We start from the raw sequence: 13,835 nt of genomic DNA on the forward strand, positions 1-13,835 counted from the left end.
AAAAAAAAAAAAAAAAAAAAAACAAAAACAAAACATTTAAACAATTTTTAGAATATTATATCTTACAATTAAATGTTTCAAATGAACCAATAATTTTTATATGAAAGAATTAAAATAAGTTCATGAATTACACTATTTTCAATTAAGTTTCGATTTTATTACTTAAGGAATCCTTACTTTGTTACATTGTGACTACTAATTCTCTTTGTCTACCCGCTCATAAATTAGGACGTTTTTTGGTTACGATCAAAACAGCAAAACTCTTACCTTTCATACCAGCAAGTTTCTACTTTCTATTTCATTTTCGTATTTATTTGGTCCACACACGGTAAGTAATCTATTGTTTATTCCAAGTCACAATATATGAAAACTATGCCTTTTGAACGCAACGCACCTGGTCTCACCGCTTCAACCGCTCCTGAAATACAATACAATGCAAATGCATGTTGATTATTATGATTATGGTACCAACATAATAGTGGCTGCCTAATCAAATGGGTTCTTCAGTGATCTTGCAAATACTTAATATCATCAGTGAACTTGAAGGCTTTAATAATAGTTATGATACCAAAAAGGAGTTCATTATACCTTCTCTTTCTGTTTGTATATGCCATCCACCTTCTTCAAACATCTCACAAATAATGTTTAGTTCTCCTTCTCAATCGATGTGCGATCTCACAATCCACCATTCTTCGGGTCCCAGCGTCCTCACTGACACTCGTTCTCCTCTCCAATTCACCCCCCTTCGGGGCCCAACGTCCTTACTGGCACACTGCCCTGTTGGATTATGGAAGAGCATGCTGCTTATTTATAGCTGAGTCAACGCTTATGAGTCAACGGTTATACATAGTAAAACTATATTTGGTAAATGACATATAAAGTAAATTGTCATAAATAATAAATAACTATGTATAGTAAAAAGCTATATCTAGTAAACCTATACATGGTAAATAGTTATATTGAGTAGATGATTATATCTGGTGAAGCTAAATATAATAAGCTAAACCATATATATATCCCTCGCTTTGAAAATGTACTTTCTTATTTTATATATGGTAAAACTAAATATAATAAGCTAAACCATATATATATCGCTCGCTTTGAAAATGTACTTTCTTATTCTTTGTATTCTCTCTTACTGTACATACTTGAAGTCATCAATATAAATTCTTTAGCCAGAGTTCTCCTTACATTTTCTCTATCCTGTTCTTTGTGTTCATCTAAATCGAGTGTGAGATCATAACAACTGGTATCAGAGCTAGGCGAAAGTCACCACGATCTATGAAGATGAAAAGTTCAAAGATTGGAATTGAGAAGTTCGATGGATCCAATTTCGGTTTCTTGAAAATGCAGATTGAAGATTATCTGTATCAGAAAGGTCTTCACGAACCCTTGTTGGGGGTGATGCCGGATACCATGACCACGGAGCAGTGGAAGCTCAAGGATCGACAAGCCTTAGGACTGATCCGGTTGACGCTATCCAGAAACGTGACGTTCAATATCATCAAGGAGAAGACAACGTCAGATCTGTTAAAGGCGCTATCGAATATGTACGAAAAGCCATCGGTTATGAACAAGGTGTATTTGATGCGGAGATTGTTCAATCTACAGATGTCTGAAGGTGGATCTATTGTTGATCATATAAATGAATTCAATCGCAAGTCAACTGAGATCGGTGGAAATTAATTTCGAGGATAAAATTAAAGCATTGATTTTGATGTCATCTTTACCTGAGTCGTGGGATACTGTTGTTGCCGCAATTAGCAGTTCACGAGAATCTAATAAACTGAAGTTTGATGAAATTCGAGATGTAGTTCTCAGCGAAAGTATTCGCAAACGAGAAATTGGAAATTCATTTGGTAATGCTCTCAGTGTTGACCAACGGGGAAGAAGTAAACCGAAGGGCCCAAACAAAGGGCGATCAAAATCAAAGAACCGAGAAAAATCTCCAAATAGACCAAATGTAACGTGTTGGAATTGTGGAGAAAAATATCACTTTCGAACAAGTTGTACAAGACCAAAGAGGAAGCAGAATCACAAATCTGGAGATGATGATGATTCTATAAATTCAGTAGAAGACATTGGGGATACTCTAATCCTCAGCATGGACAGTTCGATTGAATCCTGGATTTTGGATTCAGGTGCATCTTTCATTCGTCTCCATAAAGAGTTGTTCCGGAATTTCAAGTCTGGAAATCTTGAGAAGGTGTATCTTGCCGACAACAAAGATTTGGAGATTAAAGAAAAATGAGATGTCTGTATAAAAACTCCGGCAAGAAATCGGTGGATATTAAAGGATGTCAGATATATTCCTGGTCTTAAGAAGAATCTGATCTCTATTGGTCAGTTGGACAGCACAGGTTATGCAACAAAGTTAGGGAAGAATTCGTGGAAGATTATGCAACAGGTTATGCAACAAACTTGGAAATATGAACGTGAAAGGAATGAAGACGCTGGCTGCGAAAGGAGTTTTAGAAGGTCTGAAATCTGTTGATGTGGGTCATTGTGAGAACTACGTTATGAGCAAGCAGAAACGAGTTAGCTTCACAAGGACTACCAGAGAATTGAAGAAAATACGGTTGGAAATGGAACCAGATGTGGAGCAAGGTTCGACGAAGCAAGTGGGAGTTGAGAGCTTGCGTTGCAGGAAAACTCACTTAATGATGTTGTGTAGCATATACTCATGAAACTCCTGAGACTACTGCTGAGGACCCAGATGTGGAGCAAGGTTCGACAAAAGCATGTGAGAGTTGAGTTTGAGTTGCAGGAAAACTCACTTAGTGATGTTGTAGCAAATACTCATGAAACTCCTGAGACTACTACTGAGGAGCCAGATGTGGAGCAAGGTTCCAAGACCACGAAGCAAGTGAGAGTTGAGCTTGAGTTGCAGGGAAGCTCACCTAGTGATGTTGTAGCAGATACTCAAAAAACTCCTGAGACTACTGCTGAGGAACTAGATGTGGAGCAAGGTTCCAAGACAACAAAACAAGTGGGAGTTGAGGTTGAGTTGCGGAGAAAATCACCTAGTGATCTTGTAGCAGATACTCAAGAAACTCCTGAGACTACTACTGAGGGACGTCTAGGCTTCAAAAATGCGTTGTACTGAGGCTGAGTACGTGGCAATAGCTGAAGCTGGAAATAAGACGATATGGATGACTGACTATCTGGAAAAATTGGGTAAGAAGCAACACGAAAAGATTCTTTATAGAGATAGTCAGAGTGTCATACAGTTGGTGAGGAACCCGATCTATCATTTAAAGATTAAACACGAAAGGTGATATCATTTCAGTTGCAAGTTAGTGGAAGATGGTGATGTGTTTTGAAAAGATAGAGGGTGCAAAGAATCCAGCAAACATGTTGACAAAATGTGTTGATGTTGGAATATTGAAGTTGTGCAAAACCTCAATTGGTATGATGCAGTGAAGATATTCTTGGTTGACTTGATCGGTATCCAAGTGGGAGAATTGTTGGGTTATGGAGCCTGCGACTTATTGGACTTATTTATAGCTGAGTCAACGGTTATACATAGTAAAGCTATATTTGGTAAATGACATATAAAGTAAATTGTCATAAATAGTAAATAGCTATGTATAGTAAAAAGCTATATCTGGTAAAGCTAAATATAGTAAGCTAAACCATATATATATCCCCTCTGCAGAGTTTTGAGGATGTACTATCAGAGTTTTGAGGATGTACTATCAGAGTTTTGAGGATGTACTATCAGAGTTTTGAAAATGTACTATCAGAGCTTTGAAAATGTACTTTTAGAGCTTTGAAAATGTACTCTCTGTATTTTCTCTTAATTCTCTCTTATTCTCTCTTACAGAGTTCTCCTTGCATTTTCTCTATCCTGTTCTTTGTGTTCATCTAGATCGAGTGTGTGCGTTGTTGTAAGATCCTAACACGCCCCGTGTCTGACACTAATACCATCTGTAACCGTTCAAGCCCACCGCCAGCAAATATTGTCCTTTTTAGGTTTGAGCTTTTCTTTTCGAGCTTTCCCTCAAGGTTTTTAAAACATGTTTGCTAGGGAGAGGTTTCCACACTCTTATAAAGAATGGTTTGCTCTCCTCCCCAACCGAAGTGGGATCTAAGTGGGATCTCACACCACCTCCTCAGTTCTTCTCTAATCTTACGTGTGAAGCTACTTGAATATTAATTGAAAATAAGTGATGTAGAACCAAAAGCTCTTAACTAAGTGAGTTAAGATATGCAACAACGAACCTGCAACGTCACTTGACAAGTCTCTCACATTATCTTCCCGAAGTTTTTTCTCCTGACACGAATGATAAAAACATTTAAGGATAAAGGAGCTTGGTCTTGGGAAGGCAGATCAATAAAACTTTAAATCAGAAGAAAAGCACCACACGATTAGGTTATCAGATGTAAGCTTTGCTGACCTTTTCCAGTTTTTCATACGCTTTCAAAGCATCTCTTCTTATATTTCACTGCCACCAGTAAACACCTCGCCTAAAAGATTAGGTAGAGATATATCTGATAGATATTTCGTACAAAGCTGATATATATATATAGTAAATTATTACTATATATATAGTAGATTATTATTTGTACGTGTTTAATTCTGTTAAAGCTATATTTAGTAAACGGAAACCATATATATACCAGGCAGTGTTTTCAAAATGTACTTTGTTGATTCTGTTGGTTGGTGTACATACCTGAAATCATCACTAAAATCTTTAACCAATATTCCTTTTTGAATTTTCTCTCTATTCTTTTGTGTTATGTTGATCGAGTGTGCGCGTTGTTGTGCGATCCTAACATATCAGTAGCGGCTTAAGCATTAAATCCAATGAAAAAGTGTGTACTGGCTTTATCATCCACATCAAATGCTAACAATGTGTAACAACATTCCATTAGTGTCAAACACATTTACATATTGAGACTAAACCTTACGAATTTGCATTAAATCTAGAAATCATAATCTCAAAAGAAATGTATCCAATAAGCATGGATATAAATACAACATGAAGCGTCATTTTTTACAAATCTAGAACACAAACACGGCAAGGACAAAGTTAAAAAATGATGCAAAATGGAAATTTAAATTTATTAAGTGTTGGATTTCCTTTATATTTTTGTAATAATAGATATATGTTATGTGTGTATTTGTTAGGAATCATGACTCTTCATAATGGTATGATGTTGTCTACTTTCAGCATAAGCTCTCATGGTTTTACTTTGGTTTTCTCAAAAGGGCTCGTACCACTGGAAATGTATTCCTTACTTATAAACTCATGATCATTCACTAAATTAACCAATGTGAGACTCCCTCCCAAAAATCCTCAATCATTGTAGAGTGCTACTACTGTAACGGCCCAGATCCACCGCTAGCAAATATTGTCCTATTTGGACTTTCCCTTTCGAGCTTCCCTTCAGGGCTTTAAAATGCGTCTACAAGGAGAAGGTGTCCACACTCTTATAAATGGTGTTTTGTTCTCCTCCCCAACCAATATAGGACATCACAGTCCACCTCCCTTCGGGGCTAGCGTTCTTACTAGCACACCACCTCCCCAACCCATGTGGGACATCACAGCTACTTTCACAATAATGTCAAAACACTAGACAATACTTTCACAATGTGGGATACTCATGGGTTTGCTTTTGGTTTCCCCAAAAGACCTCGTACCAATAGAGATAATATCTATGAGCATTCCCTAAATTAGTCTAGGACTCTCTCCTCAAATTTTTTAGAATATATGTCAAAACGACCGCACCTAAATGGTAATAAAATTCTCTATATAAACGACAAAAGAAATGGAGAGCAGTAAATGGATACAATATACAGTAAACCATAAGTAAAGGAGAACAAATATGAAATATACTGTAAACTAAATATCCTTTTTAACAGTTTTTACATGAAATTAAGACGATAAGTGTTAAATAATGCAAAAAATAGAAATTAAACCCTAGAATGAGGCCCATTGTGGGAAGAAGAAATCATCAATAAACAAATCAACAGAAATGTCGAAAGAGAAACCAATTCTGAGTTGAAGAGAGACGAACCTCGGATTGAAAGAAAGGACTTAGGGAGGCGTAGGACGGAGCGGACAGTGGTGGCGGAGGAGAAAAGCGCCGCTATGGCAGCGTAAACGCACGAATCCGAGATGATAAGGCGGAAGTGGTTAAACGATGAGTAGCAGATCGCGGCTGGGCCAAATTCAAATCCTTGACAGCTGGTGGATAAGAAATTGATTTAGAAATTTTGGCATCAGCGAAGGGTGTTTGGATGCGACGAATACAGTATTCCGTGACTGGACAGAACAAATACTTATCAAGGTTAGGGAGTGAAAAAACTAATCTCTCTATTATCTACCCGTCCCCCAATATTCTCATAATATAAATTTAAAAGACTAAATCATTTAAATATGCGGTAGATCAGGTAATTCTCTCGAGATATAAATTTAAACGACAGTTAATAATGCTGTTATAGGTGGCAATAGCTGGTTTACCATAAGTATTAGGACATAAATTAACTTTTTACCGGAACAAGGTAAATTCCGTCTGAGCTTTGTTTGACCGCTTCCAGCTTCAATAAGAAAGAGGAATTTCTAGATATTTCTGCTCCCACTCACAATTCTCTCTCAACAGCCACAATTTCTTTTCTCTCTAACTCTCTCTTTCTCTCTCTAGGCATGGGTTTGGGGAAGAAGGTGGGTTGGCCGCTGCTGTGGATCTGCACAATGGGGCTGTTTACAGTGTCGGCGGTGGCTACGGTCCACAAAGTCGGCGACTCTACTGGCTGGACCACTCTCGTCCCCTTCGATTATGCTAAGTGGGCTTCTTCCAACAAATTCCGTGTCGGCGACTCCCTCTGTAAGCTCCTCTCCCTAATTTCTTAACACTCTCTTTGAATTTGTGCTCTGTGGGTGGATGGTCGGATGGATTGTTAGGAAAGAGTCCTATGTTGGTTAATTTAAGAAATGATCGTGAGTTTATAGGTAAGAAATACATCGGATCTTAGGCATGCCTTTAACTTAGTTATGTGTTCTAATTCCATGGAACATGGCACGACTAATACATTGGTACGACTAATTTAGAGAAGGATCGTGAGTTTCCAATTAAGTTTACAATTAAGGAATATAACTTAATTTGGGACTGCAGTGTTCAACTACAACAACAAGTTCCACAATGTCTTGCAAGTGGACCAAGAGCAGTTTAAGTCCTGCAACTCATCTTCTCCGGCGGCGTCGTACACCTCCGGCGCAGACTCCATCACTTTGAAGAGGCCTGGAACGTTCTACTTCCTGTGTGGCATCCCGGGGCACTGTCAATTGGGTCAGAAGGTGGAAATCAAGGTCGACCCAGGTTCATCCTCCGCGCTGCTTGCTCCGTCGTCAGCCCCAAGCCAAAGCCCACTACCCAATGGGCCTGCACCATTGGGCACACCCTCGGCTCTTGCTCCGCCGCCAAGCGCTGCCTCCACTCTCTCTTACTACTCGCTGCTCTGCCTCCCTCTGGCTGCTTATGCCGTTGCCTTCTACTCTGTGTGTGTTTGAATTTCTATGTTTCAGACTCTCCACCACTACTTCTACTCTGAATGCTGGACTCACCTCTAATGTTGTTGTTTCTTGTTTGTAGTATCATATGAGAATGCCCTTCATCTTCTTTCCATTTTCTTACCTAATTTGTTTCTTTCTTGTTTGTACATCGAGTTGGGTCGATCCGATCCTAAAAACTGTAGAATCATGCTCGAACCAACCCCAATTTGATAGGACCCAAGGCACTACTTGGGTCTAAACCAAGCCAATCCAACTTTTCATAGTTGAGTATGAGGCCTAGCCTTTGAGCTTAGCTCGTTGGATCAAAGTTGATGGGTCGACTCTTTTTGTGTGAAAGGAGTTTCTCCCAGCCATAGAATTACTTGAACAGAAAAGGGTCTGAATAGAACAATCCCGTTGAAAAGTGTTATTACCTTGTCACCAAAATAGAATAGAAAGTATCCTGTTTTTTGTGTTCATCTAGATATGGGTGGTTGTGCGATCCTAACAAGCATGACTCCCTAAGAAAAGGAAAGGGCTTCGTCTTATTCATGCTCGAGCCTTACTCGTGGTTTAGGAAAGACAAGAATAAAGTCTATTACTAATAGGCTTTTATTAATTAATAAAATTATTTGCATTTTTATCACTTATGGCAAGGTGCAACAAAAAAGAAAATACTTATCTTCACCACTTTATTTATTCTTTTTCTTTTGTTTTTTATTTTATTTTATTTTATTTATTTACGATGATTCTCCTCCTTTGATCACACTGTTTTTTCTTTAATAAATATTTTGGGAGCATATCAAAAATTGAGTAATTGAATCAATAACATATGAAAATTAGAGCGATTATAAAAATAAGATAATTAAAAAAAATTTAAAAGAAATTAAAGTTATAATAACGGTTGAGTGTGTTTTGCTTAGAACAATTTAATATTGAGTAGTGACTAAGATGATTAAGAAAAATTTAAAAGAAAATGAAATTATATATAACTGTTGAGTGTGTTTTGCTCGGAACAATTTAATATTGAGTGATCTACTGAGAATTATTTAACCAAATAATTGGTAAAAGTTGGGTTCGGTTACATTTACAACCTAACTCAACTGATCTAGTTAGGGTCAATTGTGAACTCTGCACAGGTTGCTCAGGTCACTCAATCATAGGTTGTGGCATTATATAAATAATTTTTAAAAAATATATAATATATAAGCAGCAGCCACCGGCACCACCAGGAGCGCAGCAACGCCTCCTCCCACTTTCTTCTTCTTCAGTCTTCACTATTTCATTCCCTTGCTTCCATTACTCATTACTCATGCTCCTTCACTTCACCCAAAATTGCTAAACGTTCCTTAACAATTTCCATCTCCAATGGAGCTCGGCAACGTCACTCTCCAGATCTTCTCCAATCTCGAACAGAAATGGCTTTCCCAGTGCCAAAACTCCCACAAAACTCGGATTCTTACCATCGATGGCGGCGGAACCACCGCCCTTGTAGCCGGCGCCTCTCTTCTCTACTTAGAGGACCAGATCCGCATCAAAACCGCCAATCCCCACGCTCGAATCGCCGATTATTTCGACCTCCTTGCTGGTACTGGTATTGGCGCTATTCTCGCTTCAATGCTCGTCGCCGATGATGGATTCGGCCGCTCGCTTTTCACTGCTAAGGATGCCGTGGATTTCCTTTCCGAGAGGAAATCCGAGATGTTCAAGATGAAGAATGCAGGGGTGTTTTCCCGACGCCGATTGTTCTCTGCTAAATCCATGGATAAAGTCCTAAAGGAAGCTTTTCGAAATGGCGATGGGAAGCCATTAACGCTTAAGGACGTGTGTAAGCCTCTTCTGATTCCCTGCTTTGATCTAAAGAGCTCTGCTCCATTTGTGTTTTCCAGAGCCGACGCTTCCGAGTCGCCGAGCTTTAACTTCGAGCTTTGGAAGGTCTGCCGCGCAACGTCCGCGACGCCGAATCTCTTCAAACCGTTTAATCTGACCTCCATCGACGGAAAAACCTCATGCTCTGCAATCGACGGTGGTTTGGTAATGAACAATCCGACGGCCGTGGCCGTCACTCACGTACTCCACAATAAACAGGATTTCCCGTTGGTGAATAGCGTGGAGGATCTCCTGGTTTTGTCATTGGGCAATGGACCTTCAAGCTTATCGCGCGGAAGAAATCTCAGCCGAAACGGGGAGTGTTCGCCTTCTTGGATTGTCGATATTGCGATGGATGGAGTGTCCGAAACCATAGATCAGATGTTGGGCAATGCATTTTGTTGGAATCGAGGCGACTATGTAAGGATTCAGGTGAATGATTTGAAGAAGAAGGGATTGGTAGAAGATTTGCTGAAAGAAAAGGGCTCAGAATCGGTTCCGTTTGGCGGGAAGCGCTTGTTGATGGAGACAAACGAAGAAAGAATCGAGGGGTTTGCGCAGCGCCTGGCTGCTGCATCAAGCAACTGCAGCCTGCCGCCCAGTCCCTGCAAGAATTTCAACATCACTCCCTTTGCCTCGCCACCGCCTCTTAATTAACCATTCTAGCATAATTTGATTATATGTTTGTGTAAATATTATGTTTGTGTTCGCTTCCTAGATCGAATAATTTGTTTACAAGATACTCTTAGACATCTTGTTTTCTCCGATTTAGAAGTGAAAACGAAAGAGGAAGCAAAAAACAAAATGTGGGCATTCCTCTTATTGGTATGTTTGTTAAATGCATCCCTCATTCTTGTTTGTCTCTAATAGTTGATCGAGTTTCTTTGTCACTCTCCCTTTATTGATTAAGCCGAGTCTCATTCAAGTCTCTTGGACTCGTTCCTCTATTTTATTACATAAATTTTAAGATTTATGCGACAATCATTTAGTTATATCATTTTGGACCGGCAGTATTGTGATGTCATTTCGAGGTTAATATAGAGGAATTTTCCAACATGAAGCAAGTGAGGAAACATAAGAAATCTCCTTAATGAGAGGGACAGTCTCGATACAATGCCACCTAGCTGAGTACAATTGGAAATTTTATGGTTTGTGTGAGATCCCACATCTATTGAGGAGATGTACGAGTGTCAGTGAGGATGTTAGGTTCCGAGAGAGTGGACGAAGAGATCTCACATTCTACTATAAATATGACAATATGGGCTAGCCACGAGTTTAGTGGATTATTATCAATTAAATAATTATTTTGGTAAATAAATTACAAAATTTTAATGGATGAAAACAAATTAATATATTCCTTTCTTTCTTGGTAAGCTAAAGTGAGAGTTTGGGTCCACCTTAATTATGGAATTAATTTTAAATATCATCGGTTTTTATTATTTTAATTTTTTTTTTTTTTTTTTTTTTTTTTTTTTACCATTCTTCCTTTATTCCTTTTTTAGTTTTTTTTATTATTAAATAAAAAAGAAAAGATATTACTTTTTTGGAGGGAAATTAAATAAAATAATGTGATTTAAAAGTGAATATTTTAAAGTGAAAGCATTAATTATATTATAAGCGAGTTGCAAGAAAATTATTGAAATGATTTCTCTAGAAACATTAATCATATAAGCCATTTAGTAGTTTTAGGTAATTTTTTTTTATTTCTTAATTTATAAAATTAAGAAAAAAAGTTTAAAAATTAGATTAAATTTAAAACTTTTTTTTTAAGACACTAATTTATAAATTTATGGTAAAATACAAAAAATATTATTTATAATTAATAAATTTATTGGGAATTTAAAGTCATAAAAAACATACTAAACAAAATTAGTCACATTTAATTGACCAATAAGACGTTTTTCTACTTATACATTTTTTTCGACTATAATATGAGAAAACGTCAAAACTCGCTATTTACTCCTATTTTGACTCGAACCCACGAGAAATTGTTAAGTGAAGCTACCATAATATGTCTAGTAGCACGGAATGGACGAGTGAAAGGTGCGATACCATAGAGTGAGGAATATCTCGAGTCTCGTGTAGATTCATGAGCAAAGCTACGAGACCAAGTGGGTGGTTACCTGCTCGGGGTGTGGACTAATTTTTTTTTTTTTTTTTTTTTACAACTATGACCCACTTTTTCATTATTAGTGGAACCCTAATTTGGTTATAAGAAATGGATACTTAAGTAGTGGGATTAAATTAAATAATTTGATTATAATTATGTCATCTCAATCATATTATATAATATATATAATAAAGTGTGGGCATGCAATTAGTTATGGAGTCCCTTCAATGTTTTTTTTAAATCTTTTTTTAATAAAGAAAAAATGTAAATGCGATATAATTATGATGTTAATTAATATATAAATAATATATAATTAATGTAAAAGGGATAGGGCATTGGATAACATGCATGGTCCCACAATCATTTAGTGGCTGCCTGGTGTGGGCCCGTTGCCAGTGTCCATGCACTCTTGTGATAGTCTTACCGACACCAATGATACCATATTGTTTCTAAACTCGTGATTGGAATCACTTCACAAGATATTTTGATCAAGACTACTTGAATGACTCTAACATGCAAATCTAAACATAAAAAGATGTAAACGAACACGTTCATAGCTTAAGAAGCATAATATGCAACATTCATATTAATATCCAAAATCTGCATACCAATGAAAACTTTCTAGAACACACTCGCTCCTGACTTGAAATATCACATACCAATAGAGATAGTTATCTTTACTTAACGCTTACAATCTTCCTATTTATTAGCCAATGTGAAATTTCGGGTGCACTCGAACACTACAGATATTAAGAAAAGTATATGTTCGTGTTTAAGTTAGGTACGCTTACTTTTGTTCTTTTAGCAATACCAATGCCAATTATCTTCTTTAATCAAGAAAGATTAATTATTGTAGGTTTGACCCATCTTTCTCAAAATATTTAAATGGTCACACGTCTCTAACTTTTTTGAATCGAAATTTAGGTTAAAAGAACGAGTCAAATCTAACAGGAATTTGACGTAAATTTAATATTTTTGGTATGAGACAAGTAAAAGGGTCTACTCCACGTGGTGACGATGTGTTACTGAGCAACTGATAAACCAAAGCCAATAGTAGTATATGAAATGTAAATGAAGTCTACTTCCGTGGAAAAGTGAGAGAAACAAAACATTTTGTATAAAGGTGTGAAAACCTCCCGTAACATGTGTTTTAAAACTGTGAGGCTGATGATGATACGTAATGGGCAAAAGCGGATAATATCTGTTATCGGTGAGCATAATACTAAAGATGTTTCGTTATACTTTTGTCTTTGAGCGGACACCTTTTTACATTAGTTAAAGAAAGAAACAAAAGTAGGTAAAAATGATACTTTTTAATTGATAAGGTTTAAAACGAGAATAAATAACCATGTTAGATAAAAAAGTGAAAAATGTAAAAAAAAAAGGGGGGGAGGGGGTAAAAGTGAAAGTAGGATCTATGGTGTTTGGAGTAATTATTCGAAATCCATATAAAATTTAGGACGTGAAATAAAGTGTTCGGGTCTTAATTTTGGTTATATTTTCAAGTTACATTATTTTAAAAATTTTAATGAAATAATATTATAAAATTTAAAAGAGTAAATGTATTTTTTAATCAAAAGCTAAAATTTAGGGGTTTTTATTTTAATTTAGCCTAAAATTAATTAAAAAAAGGAAAAAAATTATTCAAGAAAATAAATATTTGAAAATACTTTAAAATTATATTATAAAATTGTAACTTAAAATTTTAAATTTAAAAAAATTTTCTGTTTTCTATTTAATGGGTCTTTAAATTAAAAAATATATATTAATTTATAAAAATATTAAATATATTAGAAGTATAATACAACATTAAAAATTGGATGTTTTTTATTGGGCTAATGGGCCATAGTGACATATCCTACATTGGGCTAAATGGGCCATGGTGACTATATGGCCCAAAAAAAGAAAATAAATAAAGGAAAAATGAAAGGAAAAAGAAAAACAAAAAACTCCGTACCTTATCTGGTACTATTTATTTATTAATTTTTTATTTAAAAAAAAATTGAAATATCTCCGATTCTGAAACGACTCATCGTCTTGCTGGGCGAGTGCGGCAGTTTACTGTAGCGCGGCAATGAGTCTTCATGTTCAGCTATCAGGGCTCTGCCTGCCCACCACTCGTGCAATCCCGACGCGCCATTTTTACTGCCGGAGCGGACCATCCCCAGCATCTCTTACGCCTTCAGCTTCTGCTTCTTTGCCGCACCCCGCAATCCAGGTAGACCGCAGTCAAGTCGACTTCGTAGTTTTCATTTCATGTAACGAAGCATTTGGGCGGAAATTTGGACTACTAGATGTTTGCCGCAGTTTTTTTTTTTTTTTTTTTTTTTTTTTTTTTTTTTTTTTTTTTTTTTTTT

The 13,835-nt window shown here is 36.7% G+C and overlaps 3 protein-coding genes and 1 long non-coding RNA gene across 11 annotated transcripts in view; 3 read left to right on the forward strand and 1 right to left on the reverse strand.

Moving 5' to 3' along the window:
- Positions 1-204: 204 nt before the first annotated feature.
- Positions 205-6,304, reverse strand: LOC111466928. Of its 7 annotated transcripts, none has more exons than XR_002714450.1 (6): positions 6,025-6,304; positions 4,677-4,775; positions 4,401-4,470; positions 4,225-4,276; positions 589-814; positions 205-418 (listed from the first exon to the last, which is right to left on the reverse strand). It is a non-coding gene; the product is annotated as an uncharacterized LOC111466928 (long non-coding RNA). The 7 variants fall into 7 exon arrangements; XR_002714449.1 differs by having other exon boundaries at positions 589-800; positions 6,025-6,303; XR_002714448.1 differs by having other exon boundaries at positions 589-777; positions 6,025-6,302.
- A 272-nt stretch (positions 6,305-6,576) lies between these two features.
- LOC111466927 (mavicyanin) lies at positions 6,577-7,632 on the forward strand. Its single transcript, XM_023111614.1, has 2 exons — positions 6,577-6,834; positions 7,123-7,632. Exons 1-2 carry the CDS (start codon positions 6,654-6,656, stop codon positions 7,515-7,517), a joined length of 576 nt encoding a protein of 191 aa, XP_022967382.1. The 5' UTR covers positions 6,577-6,653; the 3' UTR covers positions 7,518-7,632.
- A 1,087-nt stretch (positions 7,633-8,719) lies between these two features.
- LOC111467012 (probable inactive patatin-like protein 9) lies at positions 8,720-10,315 on the forward strand. Its single transcript, XM_023111766.1, has one exon. The coding sequence runs from the start codon at positions 8,868-8,870 to the stop codon at positions 10,023-10,025; it is 1,158 nt and encodes a 385-aa protein (XP_022967534.1). The 5' UTR covers positions 8,720-8,867; the 3' UTR covers positions 10,026-10,315.
- A 3,157-nt stretch (positions 10,316-13,472) lies between these two features.
- LOC111466972 (DAR GTPase 3, chloroplastic) overlaps positions 13,473-13,835 on the forward strand; it is a 4,165-nt gene continuing 3,802 nt past the window's right edge. For both annotated transcript variants that reach the window (XR_002714465.1, XM_023111663.1), the window contains exon 1: positions 13,473-13,696. Coding sequence is in view for 1 of the 2 variants with exons in the window: in XM_023111663.1 (XP_022967431.1) it covers positions 13,553-13,696 (144 nt within the window). In the remaining variant the exon portion in view is untranslated. The remainder of the gene's footprint in view (positions 13,697-13,835) is intronic.

Source organism: Cucurbita maxima, unplaced genomic scaffold, assembly GCF_002738345.1.
Source record: "Cucurbita maxima cultivar Rimu unplaced genomic scaffold, Cmax_1.0 Cma_Scf00032, whole genome shotgun sequence".
Lineage (NCBI taxonomy): Eukaryota > Viridiplantae > Streptophyta > Magnoliopsida > Cucurbitales > Cucurbitaceae > Cucurbita > Cucurbita maxima.

Bases quoted from the DNA above. Each gene is read 5' to 3' on its own strand.
- LOC111466927 (XM_023111614.1), top strand. From the start codon at position 6,654: ATGGGTTTGGGGAAGAAGGTGGGTTGGCCGCTGCTGTGGATCTGCACA. The intron at 6,835-7,122 runs GTAAGCTCCTCT...TTGGGACTGCAG, and splicing joins CCGTGTCGGCGACTCCCTCT to TGTTCAACTACAACAACAAG.
- LOC111467012 (XM_023111766.1), top strand. From the start codon at position 8,868: ATGGAGCTCGGCAACGTCACTCTCCAGATCTTCTCCAATCTCGAACAG.